Source organism: Fragaria vesca, linkage group LG3 (assembly GCF_000184155.1).
Source record: "Fragaria vesca subsp. vesca linkage group LG3, FraVesHawaii_1.0, whole genome shotgun sequence".
In the NCBI taxonomy this organism is placed as follows: domain Eukaryota; kingdom Viridiplantae; phylum Streptophyta; class Magnoliopsida; order Rosales; family Rosaceae; genus Fragaria; species Fragaria vesca.
The window spans coordinates 10,697,112-10,719,188 of NC_020493.1; the positions used below are offsets into that span (position 1 = coordinate 10,697,112).

Here is a 22,077-nt window from a genome sequence, read left to right on the forward strand (position 1 = left end):
TACATAAATCATTCATATGAAATCTGTAGATTTCAGAAATCAGTGAAAGTCTGTAATTAAAAATCGATGGTTTTAAGAAATCAGTGAAAGTCTATGAACTTTTCAAAGAGTCTGTAGACTTTTCAAAAAGTCAGTTGATTAAAATAAGTCTGTATGAATCTAAATACAATACACCCCCCTAAACAAACAATGAGAAAAGAACAAGTAGCTAGATTTGGGTTTTAGGCGATGAGTCTAAATCATAGTGATAGTCGTCCCACGTCTAATTGAAATGGTCAGTTGGAAGTTTAAACATTGCATTTTTTTTCTTCTCTTATTAATTAAGAAATACAAATCCAATAATCTCAAACACTTACTTAAGTTTGGCCTTAAGTTTGGCCAAGCAAAAGACTAGAATACTAACTTGTGGTTCTGGTTTTAGAATAGAAATTTGAAATCGATCTTTCACATCAACTAGGGTCCCAGAAAATCAAGCCAAACATACATACTCAAAGAAAATAGATATAAATATATACAGCTAATTAAGCATCCATCTTTTGTCTTCCTCATGATAATTTAGTTATGTATCTAACCCAATTGGAGCACTTTCAATTGAAAAAATGGTTTTTGAAAATGATAAATTAGTCAATGAAGGAAATAGTGAGGATATGTGAGAGTTTTGTTTATTCTGTCATTTTTCCGTTTCTATCAAAGGATCTTGTCATGGTTATGAAGTGGGGTTATTAAAGTGATTAATGGGCAATAATCGATTGAGACTACATTAGGTTGATTGCATGAGGTTTTAGACATGACTAGATTTCTTGTTTTGTTTAGAATCCTCATGACTGAAAAGTATTCTATTTTGAAGCAACTTGTAATATGCATGATTACATGCTACATCACAATAGCTAGCTGCGCGCAGTAGACAACAAGGAGTAGTTAGTTATATTTTTATATAGTTATATACGACATAAAAAAGAAAACATAATCAACTATAATCAATCTCACAGTACGTATCATTGGTTTAGTGGTGTACTCTCTTCTTTGTAAACAGGACAGAGTCAGAAATTTTCATTTAAGGGGGTCATAATATAAGGTGCTTAAAAGTTTGAAATGTCAAAAATCGATATTTTCCATTTGACATTGTATGAAAACTATAACATTATTATTCATAGATGCATCTAAGCTACAACATATACTAGCTAAATTTAAGTGATCAAAATCAATTGGGTATCGTAAATATTTTGGCACATTTAACAAAAAGCAAAATTATGTTATATATTAGAAATACTTTGACATGTCTTAAGATGGAAAAACTTAGAGGTTTTGTGATATTAACGGTACCAGTTGCTAGTGTGGAGTTCTTAGATGATTATCGTTAGATGAGGCATCTGTAATTATCTGGGATGTTTTCTACGAGAATTCTTGTACTAGTACTCATGGTATCAGTGACACGCCCCTCTCACGGCACATTACTTATTCAAGTAATATGAACAATATCGGGCGAGAGGCTCACCCAATATAGGCTTAAGTCTTACAAGAGCCCTTTCATTAAAAAAAATAAAAAATACAAATTTTAAGCTCACTGATTAGTTTTCGTATGAAATTGGCGACTATGTTTTCTAAATTTTTATACATAGACCGTATGTTAATATGTTATCAACAATTGAAAGTATTACTTGAGTCTTAATTATTTGTAACATATTACTTAAGATTGTTAGTCACTTTCAACGTTATCAGAGTATTCAAATTCATAATACTTTGATTTCGACTCTAAATAAATAATGATGTTTCGATGTCTTATTATTTGGCACGTTCATACATCAACAACAACCAGAAGCTTGCCTGCTTGGGAAGGCAGCCTCGACCCTATCATTGTTTGTTCGAGTAATTAGACTAATGCATAATTACAACTTAAGATGATCAGGAACATGCAATAGCTTAACTTTCATGCTAATATTCAATAAACTAGTCTAAAAACAAATCTACTTTGGCCTAATATGTATTCATTACATGCGCCAGCTCTACTGTAAGGTTGGTGGAATTGGCCTAACAATTTTATATGCCATTGTGAACACAATGCATGAAAAATGCTGTCCTTGTGATGAAAGCCTGAGAAAATCGCTTGTAAAATGGAAAAACATTTTTGTCTAGATTAACTGGGACTTATGCGTTGAATGATCTTGGCAGTACATAACTACATATACATAATCAAGAAAATTATAACAGTTAAACAGCCATTTCGATTTTATGTATCAATGTAACATCACGAATTACTTTCTTGTAAAATCGTATAAAGATTCATTGAATTGTGAAGTTTATAAAGCTTAACCATTTTGATGGCCCTTGGTAAGCATTGTAAATCATACATTAAAATGTTATTTGTTTGTTTGGTATTGTTTTCAAAAATGATAGTAGACTAGTAGGAGATGATAATAGTAGCTCCCTGACGCTAAAACAGAAGCCTATCTAAAGACATATATGGATTATGGACCTTGGAAATTGTCGGCCAATTAACACCTCATTTCATGGGTGGTGGATTTCATGTCGGATCAAAATGAAACTAAAAGCCGAGACGACGTACCAAATGGTTCTCATATGAAGATTCAAGGTACTTGTCTACTTCATTAACAAATTCTCTTCCTTTGCTTGTTTCTTCACTCATCAAACATCATAGGTGAATCCACATCTAACCAAATCACAGTTTTACCCTCTCTGTCATAGACCAACACTGAAGGCGCTAAGCCGCTAGTGATGCAGAGGCCGAGTTTAGAGATGGAGAGGAATGAGGGTACCTCCTGTCACCATTGATCTCCCATATTGCCCTTCTTGTACAGAGGAAGGAAAGAAAGCAAAACAGTTGATGGTTTGTGCAATACCCCAAAATCAAACTATTTTCAGTATTTTGCATTCGCGTTTGTCTTGGCCGCTCGTGAAACCAAGTCACTGCCATGTACAACCCAAATGGAATGGCTCCGGGGAAGCGGCAATCCTAGGCTTGAAGGGAGATTAGCGGACTGTTCTGCACCTTCATAGGTCATATAAATTGATTCTCAATCAATCACAAATTGGGAACACCTCATTTTATCCAGTCAAGTTAGAAGTTTTGAGGGCGGTGCATACTGGTTCATTACCAATTGATGCACCTTTGAGGTTTTGACCTTTCATTTCACTGAAGTTGGAAATAACAAAGCAACTCAGCATCAAGTAAATAACGAATCATATAACAAAAACAAAAGAATCATGGTCAGTTCCTTTAAAGGGGTCCTTAAAAAAGATAAAACTTATAAAGATCCATAGGACCTGATAGTGTTACATAGATCCAAATGGTACTTGACAATGAACCAGGAGTGGGGGGAAAAGAAAGCGGAAAACAACCATATAACACTATTTTTTTTTTAGAGGATTTCATTGCTTGGTATTCTAAGGACAGGAGTGATAAGAGACTAGCCTAATATCTTGAACTTTGCTGTTAAACCTACTTACATCTCTCAACACACCAAAATTGTCATTGGCACAACTAACCATTTAGCAGCAACAAACACTTAGAAACCAAAGAAACCGAGCTCACTGGCTCTCTCTTTCTCGAATGTCTCGAAGTACTGATAGATGATGGTCACTGCAAGCAGGATCCCTGTTCCAGAACCAATTGCACCCATGAAATCAGCCAACACTGTCAATGCACCAATGCACATGCCTCCAAAAGCTGCAGCTGTGGGAATGTAGCGGTTTAGCTCCTTCTGCAAGTTTGACTCACGGTGCCCGGGCATCACCATTTGTTGTTCCTGCAAATAAACGGAGTGTTAATGCAAGGATTAAAGATAGTATCCGCACAGGATAAATTCCATAAATGTTGGTAAGTTAGGTTCATAATCATATTGGCAATCAGGTTATATCTGATCTGGCCACTAGACATGAAACCATATCATAAAACAAATAGGAACAAAGTTTCTAGAGAGCAGAATACAAGAACGTTGGGACCACACTAGTCATACTAACAAAGTTGTGTTGTGAAGAAAAAAGTTCAAAACACTGCAAAAATCCCTAAACTTGCAACAAAGAGACCTCAAAATAGAAACAACTTAAAATGCTGGGAATTTATACCTTGAGCTGCTTGGCAACATCCTTGGCAGAGGATCCAGAAACTTCAATCCATGTCTTTGAGAAAAGGGCACATGCTGACAACATAAATACTAGATAGAAGAGTGCATGAAAAGGATTGGCTGCCATATCAGCTAAGCTGGAAGATATCAATGAAGCAGGCATCAGAAACCACACATAATCATTAGATAATACTAACAAAGAGCAAGCGTCCAAGCTCTATCAGACAGAAAATATAATAATTACCTTGAAGGTGCTGTGATGTAGTATGCTAGACCACCTACAGGAACGAATTGTCCACCTGAGTACTCAGATTCCTTCCATTTACCCAAAAGATTCACAAGGAAATTTCCGCTGTACCTCCTGTATAGCAACTGTACAACAAAGTAAAGAAAACAGTTACAATTGTATCACCAATGAGTCCAACAAATACCCAACAAACAAACTCCAGTACCTGTGAGATGAAGTAAAGGTTGGAGACAAGTGCAGACTGCAAAATGATGGGCATGTTGGATGTATAAAATAGCTTGATAGGATAAGAACCCTGCTGTCCACGGGCATTCTTGGATCTGACAGGCAGAACCACACGGAACCCTTGGAAGTAGATGACTATAAGGAAGATCAAGACTGTTGCGAGCAGATTGGTCACATTTGGAAGATTCTGCCGGTAAAAGGCCTCCCGAAGTGCTCGAACTTTATCTGTTCGAGTGATCAATAGATGGAAGAGGGCAATAACTGCACCTTCAAACTCAGCTCCTCGCCCACTGTTGATGGTGGTAGGGCTGAAAGCCTTCCAGATAATGTTTTCACTGAAAAAGAATGAAACTACTGTTAGAAGTACTCTAAATTTGAGTAGTGAGGACTACTTGACTTACAAATACAGAGTTGTCATAAAACATTTCATGCTAACATAGCAAGGAGGCAGAAAAGAGGACTAACTCACCAGATATTGGTAGCAATGAAAAGAGAAATTCCAGAGCCAAGACCATATCCCTTCTGAAGAAGTTCATCCAAACATATCACAATAATACCGGCAAAGCAGAGCTGGATGATGATAAGGATGGCATTTCCTACTCCGAGTTGGCCAACACTACCGTACATGCCAGAGAGAACATATGCAACTGCCTCACCAATAGCTATCAGGATACCCAATAACTTCTGTGCTCCATTTCTGGGACAAATAAAATACAAATATCAGAATGTGGATGAAAAAGCACACAGCAAAAGCCGGTCCCAAACAGAAGAGAATGCTCATAAACATAGAACCACACTTAGAGAATTCCAATACAAAATTAGACATAATACAGCGGTTGCATGTATTTACAAAGCTTATACCATCACTTACATACAAGCAATCAAACCATAACAAAAAACAATGCTCTACCTAATAAAGTGCACCATGATCATCATCAACTATATCACAGCTAGTTTTAAAACAGTCAAAGCAACGCTGAACTGAACACATGCAATAGAATCTAAATCTCATGTCATATTCTCGGCTATCAAGCAGGTTATACATTGTCCAGAAAAACATTTCGCTGCATGCATTACCAATTTCACAACACACCACATCACATAAAATCCAATAGCCTTAAATATACTTACAGCAGAGCACGGTCCTCGCGCACATTGTTGTCAACCTCAATAATCTTCGACCCGGCGAGGAGCTGCATCACCAGCCCAGATGTGACAATAGGGGTGATCCCAAGCTCCATGACAGTCCCCCGATTGGAAGCGAGAATAACACGCATCCAATAAAACGGATCCGCGCCGGTAGTGGAGTGAATTCCATACAGAGGGAGCTGACTGCACACCAAGAAAATGAAGAGCGAGATCACAGTGTAGATGACCTTCTCTCTGAACGGGACTTTCCTATCGGCGCTCTGAACTTCCGGCAGAAACGAAAGGAAGGGCCTCACCAAATGAAGGACCCTAAATCCACCTCCCATGTTGCTCGTCCTCGCTAATCACACCTAATCCAAATCAAACACACATATCAATTCAGCCCCGATCCAACTAATTCTTATGAAATCAAAACACATGCATATACAGATTCATCACAAAGATCATGCAATAAACACAACAAACAGATCGAATTCAAATCCGAATTTTTTTCACAGATCTGAGAATCAATCCGATCGTAACGAATTGAAATGGAGATGGTTAGGGTTTGAGACTGACCTTTGCGAATTGGAATCGAGGGTTGAAACCCTAGAAATGGCGTTTCGCTTCGATCTGCAGAGTCGGATTTGGATCTGGGAGATATACGAAGCCTTGTGTGAAATAGGGGTTTGAGTTCGGGGCGTTACAAATAAAGGGGGCGTAGGTGAGTGAGGACACGAGGTCAACACGAATGAGTGGTCGACACGTGGTGATTTGGGCCGACGTGGATCGGACACGCTAATTGTTTAGTCCACTTTGACTCCTATTGAAGCCTTCTCATAAAAATTGAAATGTGAAGGCTATTTTGGAATTTTTCAAGATTTACTGTCATATGACCCGTACTTGGTCTCGAGCGTTCACCGTTATACTTTCAAAGATGGGGCACACAAATATTATCCATAATGAAGACAAAACAGATGGTAAGATGAGACCTAAATTGAGAGATTTTTTACCAACTCTAAATTTACTGGACATTCAAAAAATGATGTTAGATCCAAAAGTTAATAATTTGGATGGACTTATGAACGTCATTCTTTACTTGGTTATAACGAGATCACTACAAAAATGATAACAAACTATATCTTAACTAATGTTCATCCTAATTTACTTTCTTATAATAGATCGTGTTCGCATATTTGGTCCATTGTGATTATCAATTTTTTTTCATTTTACAAAAATAAATCCATTTGACAAGCCTAGGTACTTTTCATTTTGTTTCGATTTATCTTCTTGCTTTTACGTGATGAGAGTTGTGAACAATGTTATCTTTGTTTTTTCGGACTTCTTGTTTGGACTATACTAGGTCTTCAGGCCATTTTTCATTTTGGGCCCTTGTATTTTCATTCTTTTTTCTTTTTTTTAGAAAATACTTGCGTCCGGAGTATGTACGTATATGTCTAGACTCTCTCTTATTTACATACATTTGTCAATGTAAATTATAATCTTAACCGATCAAAAGTTGAATTAACCAATAAAGATCATCTCTACAAAAAAATAATATAAACAAAAATCGTTTGCTAAGCCGAATATATCAAACATATGGACGACTTATCATGAAACTGTTAACTTTCACCAGAACTGTCAATTTGTTTAACGCAATCAGTTGAGTAAACAAATTTTGTTTACATTGATTTTTTGCGGAGGTGATCTTTATTGGTTAATTCAACTTTTAAACGGTTAATATTATGATTTATATTAGTAAAACTGTAAATAAGAGATAGTCCAGATTAATGTGTCAATACTGGGTTAGACGCAAGTTTTTTTTTTGTTTTAATACAAAATTTTTATTCAAAAGATCCTTTCTTTCTTTCAGACAAACCCCTAAACGGGTGTGTTGCTTTTTCCTTTTTTTTCCCTAAAAAATGTGAAAGCGGAAAGCAGCAAACACGAAAAGGTGAAAGAAAGCACGACGTATTTTTTAACATCGTCTCTGCCTTGCCAATCACAAGCTTCCGACTCACTCGTACTGCTCTCTCCCACTGAACCCCCCTGAACCCCCTCTCCCACTGAACCCCCTCAGTAAAAAAACCCAGATGAAGAATCGTACTCGCTTGCAGTACTGAACTGCTCAAAAGTCTCATGATCTTTTCGAAATTTCAAACCCCCACCCAGTAAAAATCTGTTTCAACAATGGGAAGTTCCCTTTTCTTCATCACCATCGTCACGCTCACAGTCGCTTACACCCTCCAATTCGAAGCTCATGCTGCTCCTGCAGGTAGTTTTGACTTGGGTTTTGTGTTTTTGATCTGTTTGGTTTACTGGGTTTGCTTTGTGTCTTCAATTGCTTCACTTATTTGTAAGAGTTTAATTTAGTATAGTATTGCTTAGCAGCTTTTATGTTGATAATCAGATACCATTTCTGCTTTTTCTTTGTTGCACTTAAATTTGGTCATCTTTGTTTGTGATCTGTTTTTGCATAATTGGCCTTTTGGTTTGTTAGTATTAGTTGGTTTGAATCAATGAATGTGCTTGCTCAGGGCCATTGATAAAGCACTTGTCTTCCCTTGTCAAGTGGACCAGGGCGGCGTCCGCCAAAGCTCCTCAATCAGGTGAATACGAAATGACTGTTGTTTTCGGGGTACTTTTGCTCTTGGATTTATGGTTTGTTAAGCGTGGGTATAATGAGTGGTTTGTGATGTATGGTTTTGTTGTGTTGCAGATGGGAATGTTGTTCAGTTTGAGAGTGGGTACTTAGTTGAGACTGTCGTGGAAGGAACTAAGATTGGAGTTGTTCCTTTCAAGATCCGCATTTCAGAGGATGGTGAACTCTTTGCTGTGGACTCTGTTAATAGCAACATTGTTCGGATTGCTCTTCCGTTGTCCCAATGTATGCATAAGTATTTACTTGTACTGTTTTACTATATTTGATATTGTTCCTGTTCTCTCTCTAATAGTACAAAGGTTTCTTTGAGATTTTGAAGTTTTAGCTTGTTCATTTTTTTGCTGCCAATAATTTCTTAAGAGGAGGTATTGAATGCAGAACGATACCTTATTCAATTTTTTATGTTTGGTTCCGTTCTCAGAAGAAAGTTGGGCTTAGTACAAAGGTGTATAAAGGGACCGGCACCATAGTTCTTCTGTTGTGTGGGATGTAGAATGAATATCGGCTTTGATTGATGTGGTTTTTTCTTTACGTCGATTATATTCATAGTGCTGGGGTTTCTTTAATTATGGACATCCAGGTTGTGTAGCTATGGACCAACATGATATTTTCGTTCACATACAGGTTCCCTGATGTAATATTATTTAATATTTCATTGCTGCAGATAGTAGGGGAAGATTGGTTGCTGGATCCTTTGAGGGTTATACAGGCCACGTTGATGGAAAGCCAAGTGATGCTCGTTTCAATCATCCAAAAGGTGTAACCATGGACGATAAGGGGAATGTGTATGTTGCTGATACCTTGAATCATGCCATAAGAAAAATTGGAGAAGCTGGTACGTGTACTACATGTTATGTTCGTAGTCAGTTGAAGCTTATACTGATTTATTCTGGTAACACATGAAACTGAATAGAATGAAAGTTTTAAGTTTTAAACATGCATATATGTACCTCGTGGATAGCGAACTTAGATACTCAAATCTAATTTATACATAGGAGTAGGGCTATAGACTGTCTATGAATCAGTTTCTTGGAGATGTATTTTAGTTGAGAACCTTGCTTACAAATCCCTTAAAAGAACTTCAGGGTGGATTTTCTAAAATTCTAGAACAAATTTTTTGCAGGTGTGACAACCATTGCTGGTGGAAAATCAAATGTTGCTGGCTACAGGGATGGACCCAGCGAAGATGCAATGTTCTCAAACGATTTTGATGTAGTATATGTCCAGCCTACTTGTTCCTTGCTAGTTGTTGACAGAGGGAATGCTGCTCTTAGGCAGATATCTCTCAACCAGGAGGATTGTGATTATCAGTACAGTTCAATCTCTTCCACAGGTATACTCTCATATCTCTTACCTTCAATGTTCAATAATTAGACATAATTTTGATGATTGATGATATAGACACTCTTTTACGTGTGTTGTAGTATTATGGAAATGAAAATAGCTTTACCATACAAAGTGTCTAGGCAAGCATCCTTTCATTATATAACATCCCATTGTATAGCTGGATTCTCCTTTTAGTTAATGTCAATATGAGTTACATACCTACATCTTCTACTTTATGCATAGATTATGTATTAATTCACATTTTTGAATTAAGATGTTTGATTTCTTGTACCACCCTTTAGTTTTCTATGCGATATGGGCTACTATGGAATCAGGGGGGGCTTCGGATGCGATAAGGGCTAATATGGAATCATGGTTGATCAAACAATGATATAATTTCTTGTACCACCCTTAGTTTTCTATGTTAATCTATTACATATGTTTCGTTGGTAGCCAATAAATAATTGCATGTGTATCAGTGTCTGCATATTAAATAAGAATATTCTTCCGATCAGGGGTAAGATGTTAAGGGTAAGCATAAAATAATTCTTGGAGATGAGTTTCTAACAGAACTATTGGCTAACACGAGTTTAAGGAGTAGGGACACACTCTCCAACAAACTGTTGGATATATGCTGTATCGCCCTGTTGAAAATTATGTGTGTTTATTCTTCTCTTTGAAGATTTTAATTATTTATAGGTCAGGATAATCATGGTTTATATGCTGCATAAAGCATATGGTACATATACATATGATATTTGATCTTGATCGAAGTTTTGAATTCTACTTCAAATTGCACTGCTTCTTTCAGACTGACCTTTTGAATCTTTTGGCAGATGTCCTTCTGGTTATTGGTGCCGTCTTGATTGGCTATGTTACATGCATGCTTCAGCAGGGATTTGGACCTTCTTTCTTCTCGAGAATGGTAACCTTTTACTTATGATCTACTTGTCCACTAAGTAGAAAATTCAAATGGCCCTTCTTCCAGTCATAAGATCTATCAGATAACATTCCAAGTATAGATCTTTATTAATTACTATATTATTTATCAGTCTTTTTGTTTTTTCCGTTCTTTGTTTACTGCTGGTGCCACGGTTCTCTGTAGCTTTTTCTTATGGAAAGGACATGTATGGGCTTCAGTGGCCCATTCTGTAGTGCCATTTTTAGTGTTCCTGAAAATAGAAAGCTACTTTTCTGCTCTTGTCTGTCCAAAAATTTTGATTTTTTCTATAAGCCAATGAAGCTACATTGTTTTGGTAAATTTAATTTATGCAACTTTGCTTCTTCACTTAATCTGATGCATTACTGGTGTAGCAGCAACCTTCAGAGAGTGAAACTAAAGAACATCTGAGCAATGAAAAATCCACTCCAGTTGTGGAGATTGTGAAAGACGACCCGGGATGGCCATCTTTTGGGCAGCTTGTAATTGATCTATGCAAGATTGGACTTGACGCGGTGACAGGCACATTTCTTCAGTTCATTCCCTCTCGTTTCGTGCCTGGTGGTTCTCACAAAGGCCTCACACCATTAAAAGATTCTCTGAAGATGCCTGAAGATGAAGCTGAGACCCCGTTGGTGCACAGGCAAAGCACTCCAGCTCCTCTGTCTGAAACTCGGCAGTCCCATACTCCCAATGCAAGCGATAGATATTCAGATATGAAGCCCTCAAAGATAAAGTCAAGTAGTTTTAAAGATCCCTCTTTGTCAAGCAAGCACCGGTCTTCAAAGCGGCAGGATTCTGCAGAATTCTATGGATCTGGTGAAAGGTCTAAGAGCCAGAAAGAAAGAACAAGGCATCGCCAACGAGATAAGAGTGGAGATGTAGTTTTTGGGGCTGTTGGGACAGAACCGAAACCTGTGGACATGAAGACAGCAGCTGCTTATGACAATCAGAAGTTTGATAACTACAATATGAGGAGCAGGTATGGACCTGACAATTCATACCGGTTCTAATCGAACTTCAACATGGTTGCTACCACTTTTGGACCTGCTAATTTCCACTAGGTTTTGCCTGATCTTGAATGTGTATCCCTGTATTCCATTTGAGCTTCAGCTCGTCTGGAATTTGATTTTATACAGATATGTGCTTTTGAGAGAAAATTATACTGATCATTTGGCTTGGCATGGGCTCACAATCAAAGATTAACTGCATAGGATTCTAATCTGGGGAGCATATGCTGCTGTCATGCTATTGACCCATTTGACATACAGAAGGATTTTGCTCAGTTTATTACATATCCCAGCTTTTCTTGTCTTTGTGTAAAACACTGTAGAAAATGTGTACCTGGTCACTTTTTTGCCCCGGCACTTTTAATTTCATCACGAGTACTCTTATACTTACCAATTTAAATCAATTTTGTTCAACCTTTGGGCTTTTGCCAATGTTGCTTAAGTTGTGATTTCTGTGGACATTCATGGAATGAATCCCCATGTAAAAATGGTACGTTATGTACATGCATATTTTGGTTCCTATCCTACTTTTGCCAAGAATATAGTATTCAATATACACATTCAATTTCTTCTCAAAAAATGTATACATCAATTAAAAGTTCCCTTAACAGATTAAAGATACAGAGCAAGGGTTTCGGACTTTTGGCTAACCGAATGATGAAGCAGCCAGAAGCAATTAGGGCATAAAAACAATCAATAAGGGCTAGTTTGGTATTGCTCTGACTTTAAAAAAAAAACTGCTATTGTTGTATTTCGAAAACAATCAGCTGTGAATTAAAACAGTTTTGTGTTTGGTAAATATTAGTTTTAAAAGTGTTGTTAAGATAAAATTTATTAATTTCTAGTGTTTTTAGTGACAGCTGTTTTTAAAAGTAATATTTTATCTTGGCAGTGACCTGTAATTTTTAAAAAAAACCTGTTTTTCGTTTATTTACCAAACACTATAAAATCTAAAAGTTCGGATAAAAGCTAATTTTTTTTAAAAACGAAACTATACCAAACTAGGCCTAAGTCATGCCCTAATTGAACAAAGACAAGTGTGACCCTCCTTAAGCTATGTAGGAGTAAGGAGGCATCGAGAAGCTCACAATACTTGAATAAGGATAAGCGTGGCATGTGGATCATTATTGTACTGATACTAACAGATGTTGGGTTTTAATCACAAAAGGTCTCGATACAATTGTGTATGATTCATCCACTTATAAGTTATATTTTATTTATTCTTTTTATGATGTGAGATATTTACTCTCCAACAACAATAACATCAAGGCAGATGTGGTGTGTGTGTATATATATATATATATATATATATATATATATATATATATGAGTATTTCTAGTAAGGTAGATAGATTTTGCGAGGACTTTCAAGATGATCCACACCGGAATCAAAACCGGAACCAATATCTAATACCGGGATTTGCTGCAAGGAAAGGCTGATAAAATAAATTGATAGGAAACGATCACCACTCCAAGGAATCCACAAAAGAGATAAGAGTAAAACTCATCACTCTAGGAATCCACCTAAGAGATAAGAGTTTAGAAACAATGGGGATGAACTCTTTCACCAAATTGTATAAACTTCTGATATAAACTTTTGATAAAAACTCAAGACTAAAATCTGATTACAAATGAAATAAGAGCTTCCTTTTATAAGATAAGGAAGGGAAAACAAAAAGACTACTTACTAAATCTTGAATAATAAAGATAACTATATTTAGCTATAATTGTAGCTTCATCAATGTTCTTCAACTCCAAGGTGGGGAAGCCCAAAAATCAGAATTGAATGCTTCTTGGAACTCAGCTTCTTCAAACACTACAATAAATTCTCTCTTACGTCTAGGTTCCAAGTTTAGGTTCCAAATTCCCCGTATCAATATCTCCGTCACCAGCTACATCATACCCATGAGAATACGACACACCAGAACGTGCCTTAAGCCATTTTCGTCTAATTCACACAAACATTCCGCGTCCAGGCAACTTTGCGCAACAAGCCACAAAATCCCCCTCTGGCTTTCACAACATCATATTCATTAATCAAGATTTGCCCAACCTCATCTTGATTTCCTGCGTCTAGAGCAGAAGAAAGATCGACACCAGTGGCGCGCCCTATGAAATTCGTAAAACCAAACCCATGTTTGAAAATGCGAGATAGCTCAGCCTTCGAGCTGCAGTACAGAGCGATAAGCGGACGCTGGTCATTACCAGGATACCGACAAGCATTTTGGCCAAACTTTCCTCGAAACCCGAAACCCAGGCACAACGGGTCGCATGAGACTCCACAAAGCAGTGCATCGCCTTAACTCTAGTCTCTCCTACTACGACCCCAATCTCGTGAATGAAGTCGGTCTTGGTCAGCGTTAGGTCCTCACGGTGGTCGTCTGTCGTCGGCTCTGACGATCATACCGCACTTGGTGAAAGTAGTGAACCGCGACCCGAAATCTTGTTCTTGTGCGGCCTTTTACTCAAGTTAGGGTGTGACAGTTTTTGATTATGATATATTAATTGGTGGACCGCTTAAATTTTGTTGAATTTTAATTTTCCGTGCAAATATCAATTTGATCACTTTGTGTATTAATCTCATTCTCTAGAGACCGTTCAATGATTTCGTCGATCAATCAATTCATAGATTTCCTTGCATTAATAGGTTTGTGCATACAACTGCGTTCAACTTTTCTATAAGATTGACTTGTGTTTTATTATCCCTTGTAGGCAGACTATTTCAAACGAAAGAGATGAAATGTATAACAATTGATGTATGTTTCAAAGATCTGGGATAGAAGGACATGAACTTTGACAATATGTCATGTCTATTTCAGTAACTTTATCCAAATTCAAAAGTATCACAGTTTTTGGTATATTTATTATATGTTTTAGATACGAATTATTTAAAGTACAGGTTACCAAACACTAAATTGAGTTTTTCTGTCGCCGATTAATTTGACAACCGAGTTTTTTTAACCAGTAATTATCATAACTTCAATACCAAACTAGGCTTTAAACTATATTGGACTTGGGTACAACACTTTGATATGAGAAGTATTCTCATGAAAGATTACCTCACGACTTGTAAAAACTTTATGACTTGAGAGATCATAAAGCTTAAAGGCTTTTTAACCAACATGATAATCAATGAAGATGCACATGACTGCTCTCGGGGCAAACTTATGCGTGACCTTATCGTTTGTAACATAAGCCAAACAACCAAAAACACGAAGGTGATGAAAAGGAGGAGGTCGGGAATAAAGATGCTTAAAAGGTGATTGAAAAGAGAGAAGTGGAGTGGGCAAATGACTAATAACATGAACAGTTGTGAGAACACATTGTCCCTAAAATTTTGGAGGAAGATTGACTTGAATTCTTAAAGCGCGTGCAACTTAGAGAATATATTGATGCTTACGTTCTACTACCTCATTTTGTTGAGGTGTATAAACACAAGATTGCTTAAAAAAGACTCCATTGTCTTTGAAATTTTTTTTGAATAGAAAGGAATTCTGCCCTATTATTACTGTGAAAGGTTTTTATTTCATATGAGAATTAGGTAGATGCAAAGGCAAAAAATTGTTTAATCAAAGATTGAGTTTCCCATTTGTGTTGCATAAAAAAAAATCCATGTAAAACGAGAATAATCATCCACGATGGTAAGAGAATAACATGCAACAAAGAGAGAAGTATGTTTGTAAAGGCCCCAAATATTACAATGAATAAGATTAAAAGGTTTAACAAACGAGATAGAGCTAGTACTAAAAGAGAGATGACTTTGTTTTGCTAATGGACAAATGTCGCAGGCATGATCAGAAGTGGAAGTGAAAGAAGTATTTAGAAAATGTTTAGCGATATAATCTAGAGGATGAGACAAAACATGACCCAAATGATGATGCCATAGATTGGAGGAGGATATTGTGAGGTGACAAAAAGGTTGAATCGTTGATGACTGATGTGGTTTAGGCTTGGTTTTCTCCGTTGTTAACGGCATTAAATAATAGAGACCATTGCGTTCGTTACCCAAATCAATTGTCTTCCTTGAAACCAGATTTTGCAAAATACACGAATAAGGAGAAAAAGTCACTAAACAATTCAGTCCCGTTGTGAGCCAACTAATAGACATAAGATCAACTTTGAAAATTTGAATATAACACATTATCAAGATAATAATGTGAATTTAACGATATTGATCTCGTAGAAGATATCTGTGTTTTTTCTCCACTCGGTAGTAGCACAAGAGGCGGCAAGGTTTGATTTTTTCTTGCTATGAATTAATATGCTTCATGATGAGACTATATGATATATTGAAAAACGACTGTCAAGTATCCACTGCTAAGTTGATACTTTGGACAATACCAAGCTGATTCTTGGGATTCAAGATGATGTTAGGCATATTGCTTTTTTGAAAGATGATACTGCTGCTCATGATAAATGATAATAGAGTGATGGTTGCATGAGAAATAAAGTGTAAAACCAAAGAGACAAGATCATATTGATTCCTGCTATGATACCATAAAAGAGAGATAGTTTGGCTGAAATAATTTTCTCATTCATTCACTAGCAATGTATACAAACGTTTACATGAGTATCATATACAATAGGAAACTATCTTCTAGAATTAGAAAAGTGATCGAATAACAAAGATACTAACAATCATAATTACATAAGACAGAAGATCCGCAAGATTTATTTCCTAATATACTAATACATACATGGAAGTGCCACAACATGAACATTATGGGTCGACTCGTGTTCAACATATTGGAATAGGGACCTTAAGCATAGGGTGCTTATGCTTAAATGTTTACGACATTGTTTTTCCCCGCAATTATGATTTTTGGGTGATGAATGAATATGGGGTGCGAGTCTTAGAGTATATTAGTCAGAATCCCACACATGGTTGACAGGGTGTGTGTGTCATCAGTCTAAGACCAGTGATATGGTTTTCTGAAAATGGATATAGTTTATTACTTTATTCAAAGGAGTTGGGAATTCAAAAAACTGCCTATTTACAATGCAAACATCAATTTAGTTATGTATCTGCATCAAATACCTAAAAATAATCAAGTAATATTCAGTGTGATGCTTATGTTGAGAGCTTAGTTTCACCCAATGCTTATAAGAACCGTGGAGCCAACGAAGTAAGGCGTCTCAGTATCAATGTAAGAAGTATGAAAAGACAGTGTTGTAGGCAAAATATCAAAGAACAAAGGTGTGTGGTTTTATGTTTGGCTTTAGCCTAAGAATACTGCTTTTCAAATTTATGTCTGTTTTGGATTATGATTTAATGATTAGTCGATCCTTTAACTTCTCTTGATTCTTAATTTGCTTGTGCTTGTAGATCTATTAGATTTCTTATTTTCTTCCTTACAATAACATGAGCTTTGGTTCTCAATCTGAATACTTCGATCAAATAGGTAAGAATCAACAATGCAGATCGAAACAAGTATTATGATGAAGCTGGCAGCTAATTTTTTTTTATTTATTGAAAATGAGTCAATCTGATAAACTAAATCTATGTGAACTTGTGAAGCAGTGTGTGAGCTAATTAACGAGATGGATTATAAGTTTGTAAACTAGAAGTCAACTTAACAACACTTTGTTTCATCCCAAATCGTTCGAAGATTGCATATATAGTTGCACATACATCTCACAACCATTCGTGTTCGGTCGAGTTAGAAACACATCCCACTTTAAAGTTGCAATCAAGTAGCTCATCAATAGAGGAAGCTAGGTTTCCATGACCAAAATTCAACTGATAATTTGGGTAATGAGTGGATTGTATTATCAATAGGGATAGAGAATAGGGAATGACGCTATTTTGTTTCAACTTTATTCTTACAATACTTTAATTTTTAGTCGGGTTGTATTCTTTTCAAATGCACAATTCTTTCAGTTAACAAAAATTAATGTCATACCCCAATTTTCGAAAGATAAATTTTCAAAAATTTGGGCATGATATATCTTAAAATCTTATTATCTTAAAACCTGCTCAATAACTTCCAAGCGAAAAACAAATACTAGAAATGTAAATATTAACAAACTCCACAACTGAGTTAAACATTATATTTCCTTAATTACATAAACTTCAAAAGTCTAGTAATAATAACGTCGCTCACAAGAGCTTAAAAACAAATTAACAAAATATACAAAAATTGTACATTATCTAAAACCCAGCTCCTAAGCCACCGCCTCAACCCGGCTAATTTTCACCTGCAGGTCTAACCCCTACGCCAAATATTGGTGCACCGGGTTGTAAACAACAAACCCGGTAAGCTAAAAGCCCGTATGAGTAACTCTCAAAAATAACTCAACCCAACATCACACAAAATAAAACCGGAAATTCCTGCTTAGAACTTAGTTTAGGAATTTCCTCAATCAATAAAATTCAAAGAGAGTAATGAGAAAACATAACAATTCACGAAACAATCAATCATAAGTGAATCTTGCAAAAAATGATAGTTCATGAATTCCACTAAAAAATCACACAATAAGAATTGAAGAATCTCTTGCATTAATCATAGTTCAGTAGATACTCAAAACAAGTTAAATGACAACAATTAAGAACAAAGTTAAAATCACATAACCAATACTTTTACAAAATACATGTACCCATGAGTCCCAGATATAAATAAAGTATCCCCAACACCTATAACAAACACATGTACCCATGAGTCCTAGATATTAATAAATACCTCTCATGACCTACAACAACAATTTATGTACCCATGGGTCCCAGATACACTAAGGTACCTCCCATGACCTACACTGACAGACGGACTAGAGCTCTATTCCTAACCGTAACCAATCACCCGACCAAAGGCTTGGAATCCAGTTTGACTATTTAAACAACAAATCACAAAAAGTGGAATCATCTTAACCGTAACCAATCACCCGATTAAAAGCTTGGAACCCAGTTTGACTATCTAAACCACAAATCACAATATAATAAAATCAACATCAACAACCCAATAACACATCATCAAATTATATCATTCCACATAGATATATTTATGCACAAGACATAGTTATTCCCACAAGAATAACCTATCAATAACCAAAAATATTATAATTTCATGAACGTTAAAAATAATCATATAATAGGAAAACTTGTTTTATCTTACCTATGAGCCGTTGGCGATCAAGCTCATATATTTTAAAACAACCAAAAATAAAATTTTTAATTAAAAACATCAACAAAAAATCATCATCGTAATTCATCATCATTTTATCATCAAAAACCTTATCATCGTCACCATCATCATAATAATCATTATCAACAACACAATAATTATCATAATCATTTTATCATCATAAACCTTATCATCATCACCATCATCATCATAATAATCATTATCATCAACGCAATAATTATCATAATCATCATCACAATTCCATAAATAATTGGTTCCAAGTGAACCTTGGTGAGATGTTACTCACCTATATATTCCCGCTGCGTCTTCACCAAAAACACAACCAAAAGAGCCAAGCCAATCACACCTCACAATCACCTAAAATTACACAAATAATAACCTTAGTAACCAAGTACTATAGGATATCAAACACTCTTAAACTAAACCTTAGTCCAAGGAATGACAACCTTCTAAGGTCATCCAATTTAACAACCCAAAACTAAAATCCGAAGGTTTGCCCAAGGAGGGCAACTCTTCTTCAAGACCTCCCAAGGTCCTCGATCACCCAAAACTACACCTCTTGCAACTGCCAAAAACGGCTCCTACATTCCAAATCACAAACTCAACAACCTCACACAAGTCTAAGCTTAAACTTAAAGTCCTAACATGCAAACCTTGCTCACAACCTAGGAATTCTATATCTCAACAAGCTCACAACAACAAGAGCTAGCTAAAACATAGCAACCTCAGCCACAACCACTGTCGGACGCGCCACCACAGGTGGCGGCGAGTGAGCCCCACGCGCCACCATAAACTTTCGAATTTGAGAAAACTCTCAACAGCAAAGTTGAAGCTTGAAGCAAGGGGAACAACTTTCATACTTGAGACTTTAACCAATTTTGGCCGGAACCGGCCGGAAACTGCCCCGAAAACAGCAAACCCGAAATCAAACCCAAACCTGCAAATTCGGCACCTAAACTAGCTCTTTAGGTCACCAAAGAGGCATGAACACCCTAGAAGAGAGAGGGGAGCAATACTCACCTAAAATTGGCCGGAATCGGCGTCGAAATCGCCGGCTTTCTGGTGGGATAGCAGCAGCTCCGCCGCTTCGTGGCGGCTTCCAGGCAGCGAGAAGGCGGGCGGCAGTGCCGGCCCATGGGTTGTGCCAAGTGTGCGGTTGCATAGGGCCTCCAATTTTGGAGGGTTTAAAAAAAAATTGTACACCTATATTATGTAGAAAGATGTAGCAAATTACCAATTGGAGTTGTAGTTCGGTTGGTTTTACTTTGGATCTGTGTATTGGAGACCCAAGTTCAAATCTCCACACACACATTTTAATTCCCTGAGTAAATTGAATTTTTTACCCAGCGTGTTTTTTTTTTTGGGTAATTTCCTTATTATCCCTCCCCCCGTCCCCCCCTCCCCCCTTCTTCAGTCGTGGGTTCGTAACTTTCCTCATTGACTTCCTACCTTTCCGTAACCCTCCTACCTCGTCTCTCGACTCGCATTCCACTCGTCCGCGGCCGCGACACNGACAACGTAAGGTAACGTTACGGGTTCCGGCCAACTTCCCAACCTTACCCGTCCCCAAATTTCAATTCCAACTTACCAAACCAACTAATTATAATTCAAGATCTAACGATTTAGAAAGTAATCTACTAGATATAAGATGTTATTGATGTTTCCCAATTCAATGAATCAATTATTCTATTGTAGTATTGTTTATCATTCTTGATTTCTAAACATGATTTGATAAATCCCTATGACTCTGTGAGCCTGTGATTTAGGTTTGTTTAGTTACATGTTTTAGTTTGATTGTTTGAATAGCTGGTGAAATTCTCAACTAAAATGGTCAAGTAAATTGATACAGTACTTTTTTGTAGGCAAAAGTTGGTCGGCACAGGGACTTTGAAGCAGCTCTTCAGCGTTTGAGAGGAAAGAATGCCAACATTGGCAACATATCTCAAGAAGGGGCTGATATCATGGTAACCTTTCCAGCTTTCCTAATTCTAAATTCGTCTTATTGTGAAAAATCTACTGTTTGGTAGTCATGAAATAAGATGAGGCTCCTCCATGGTTGCAGGATTATACATAAATGTTTCAGGAGCGCCCGGAAAATGTCCTAGACTTATTTTTGGTAATTCCTTTTGAAGTCAATGTAACATGCTTTTACAGAGCATTTGCTTTTGAAGTCAATCTAATATGCTTTTACAGAAAATTTGCTTTTGGTCTTCTATCTTTTTTGTTTGCTGTTTGATCTGCTTATATACATGCCTATTTGTGATACCATGCTTCTAGTTTTGGTGTATTGTTTCTCTTTTATCAGGAGCACCTAAAGGGCCACATTTTATATCTCGCATAAGGCCTCTAAACACGACGGACCGGCCCTGGCGGGCGGGACTGCTCTAAAAATGGAGAGGGCAGCAGTGGGAGTCGAACCGGACCGGTGGCGTCCGGTTTGGTGACCGGATGAGGGAGAACTTGGTTGGATAAGGTGAGAGAGTTCGGGGGAGCTCGGGAGAGAGAAGAGAGAGAATAGAGTGAGCTGCCTTTAGGGTTCCACAATAACTCCCACACACATTTTTCTATTTATACACTTTCCAATCCCGGAAACTAACTTCGTCTGACCATAACTTCTTCATATGAAGTTCGTTTTACGCGTGCCGCGTGTCTACGAACTCGTATTGCCATGCTCTACAACTTTCGTGAAGGAAGGTTCTTGAGAAACCCAATGAATAAAAAGTCAACCAAAAGGTCAACCGAATAAAAAAAAAGAAACTAGTATCTAAAATTCCAGGATATTACAATTAATGATAACCACTACAAGTGACGGCCTAGTAGTTATCGCCTAGTTGGGTGTGCTCCACTCCTCATTAACCTAGCTAGGTTCGAACCTTGAAGTTGTTAAAACAATCAAACACTGTGTTGAATGCATAGTTGGAGCTGCATTGACACCAACCAAGGACGGAGCTAGGATTTTGAAATAGACTGGGCTAAGTTTTCATTTGATCAAAATTCTGAAAAATATAATAAATAAATAAACTGTTGTACTTTTAAAAATCAATTAAGAATATATTTCTCAAAAGACAAAAAATTCATATTTACGTGATAAAAAAAGAATTAATTAGAACAAGAGAAAAGAGAGAAGAGAAAGAAATAACCAAGAGTTTGGCTTAATTTGGAAATTTTAATTGTTTATTAAGACTAAATTGACTCCATGATTAGAGTTAATTAAGTACTAGCATTTTGACCCATACATGTGCGTGTGTGAAATTTTTTTTTAACTATTATAGTTATACTCAAAGTCTGATTTCCCTCTCATTCTCAAAAAAAAAAAAA

General features: G+C 36.7%; 2 protein-coding genes and 1 pseudogene across 3 annotated transcripts in view; 2 read left to right on the forward strand and 1 right to left on the reverse strand.

Annotated features, from left to right (window-relative positions):
• LOC101292394 overlaps nt 1-22,077 on the forward strand; it is a 1,325,780-nt pseudogene that overhangs the window by 1,129,624 nt on the left and 174,079 nt on the right. The gene's annotated exons all lie outside the window — the stretch shown is intronic.
• LOC101311165 (protein transport protein Sec61 subunit alpha-like) lies at nt 3,185-6,360 on the reverse strand. Its single transcript, XM_004294025.1, has 7 exons — nt 6,262-6,360; nt 5,686-6,053; nt 5,024-5,251; nt 4,535-4,889; nt 4,327-4,454; nt 4,084-4,219; nt 3,185-3,764 (listed from the first exon to the last, which is right to left on the reverse strand). Exons 2-7 carry the CDS (start codon nt 6,027-6,029, stop codon nt 3,525-3,527), a joined length of 1,431 nt encoding a protein of 476 aa, XP_004294073.1. The 5' UTR covers nt 6,030-6,053; nt 6,262-6,360; the 3' UTR covers nt 3,185-3,524.
• LOC101313487 lies at nt 7,632-12,034 on the forward strand. Its single transcript, XM_004294033.1, has 7 exons — nt 7,632-7,957; nt 8,220-8,291; nt 8,402-8,569; nt 9,009-9,179; nt 9,468-9,677; nt 10,507-10,595; nt 10,985-12,034. Exons 1-7 carry the CDS (start codon nt 7,873-7,875, stop codon nt 11,621-11,623), a joined length of 1,434 nt encoding a protein of 477 aa, XP_004294081.1. The 5' UTR covers nt 7,632-7,872; the 3' UTR covers nt 11,624-12,034.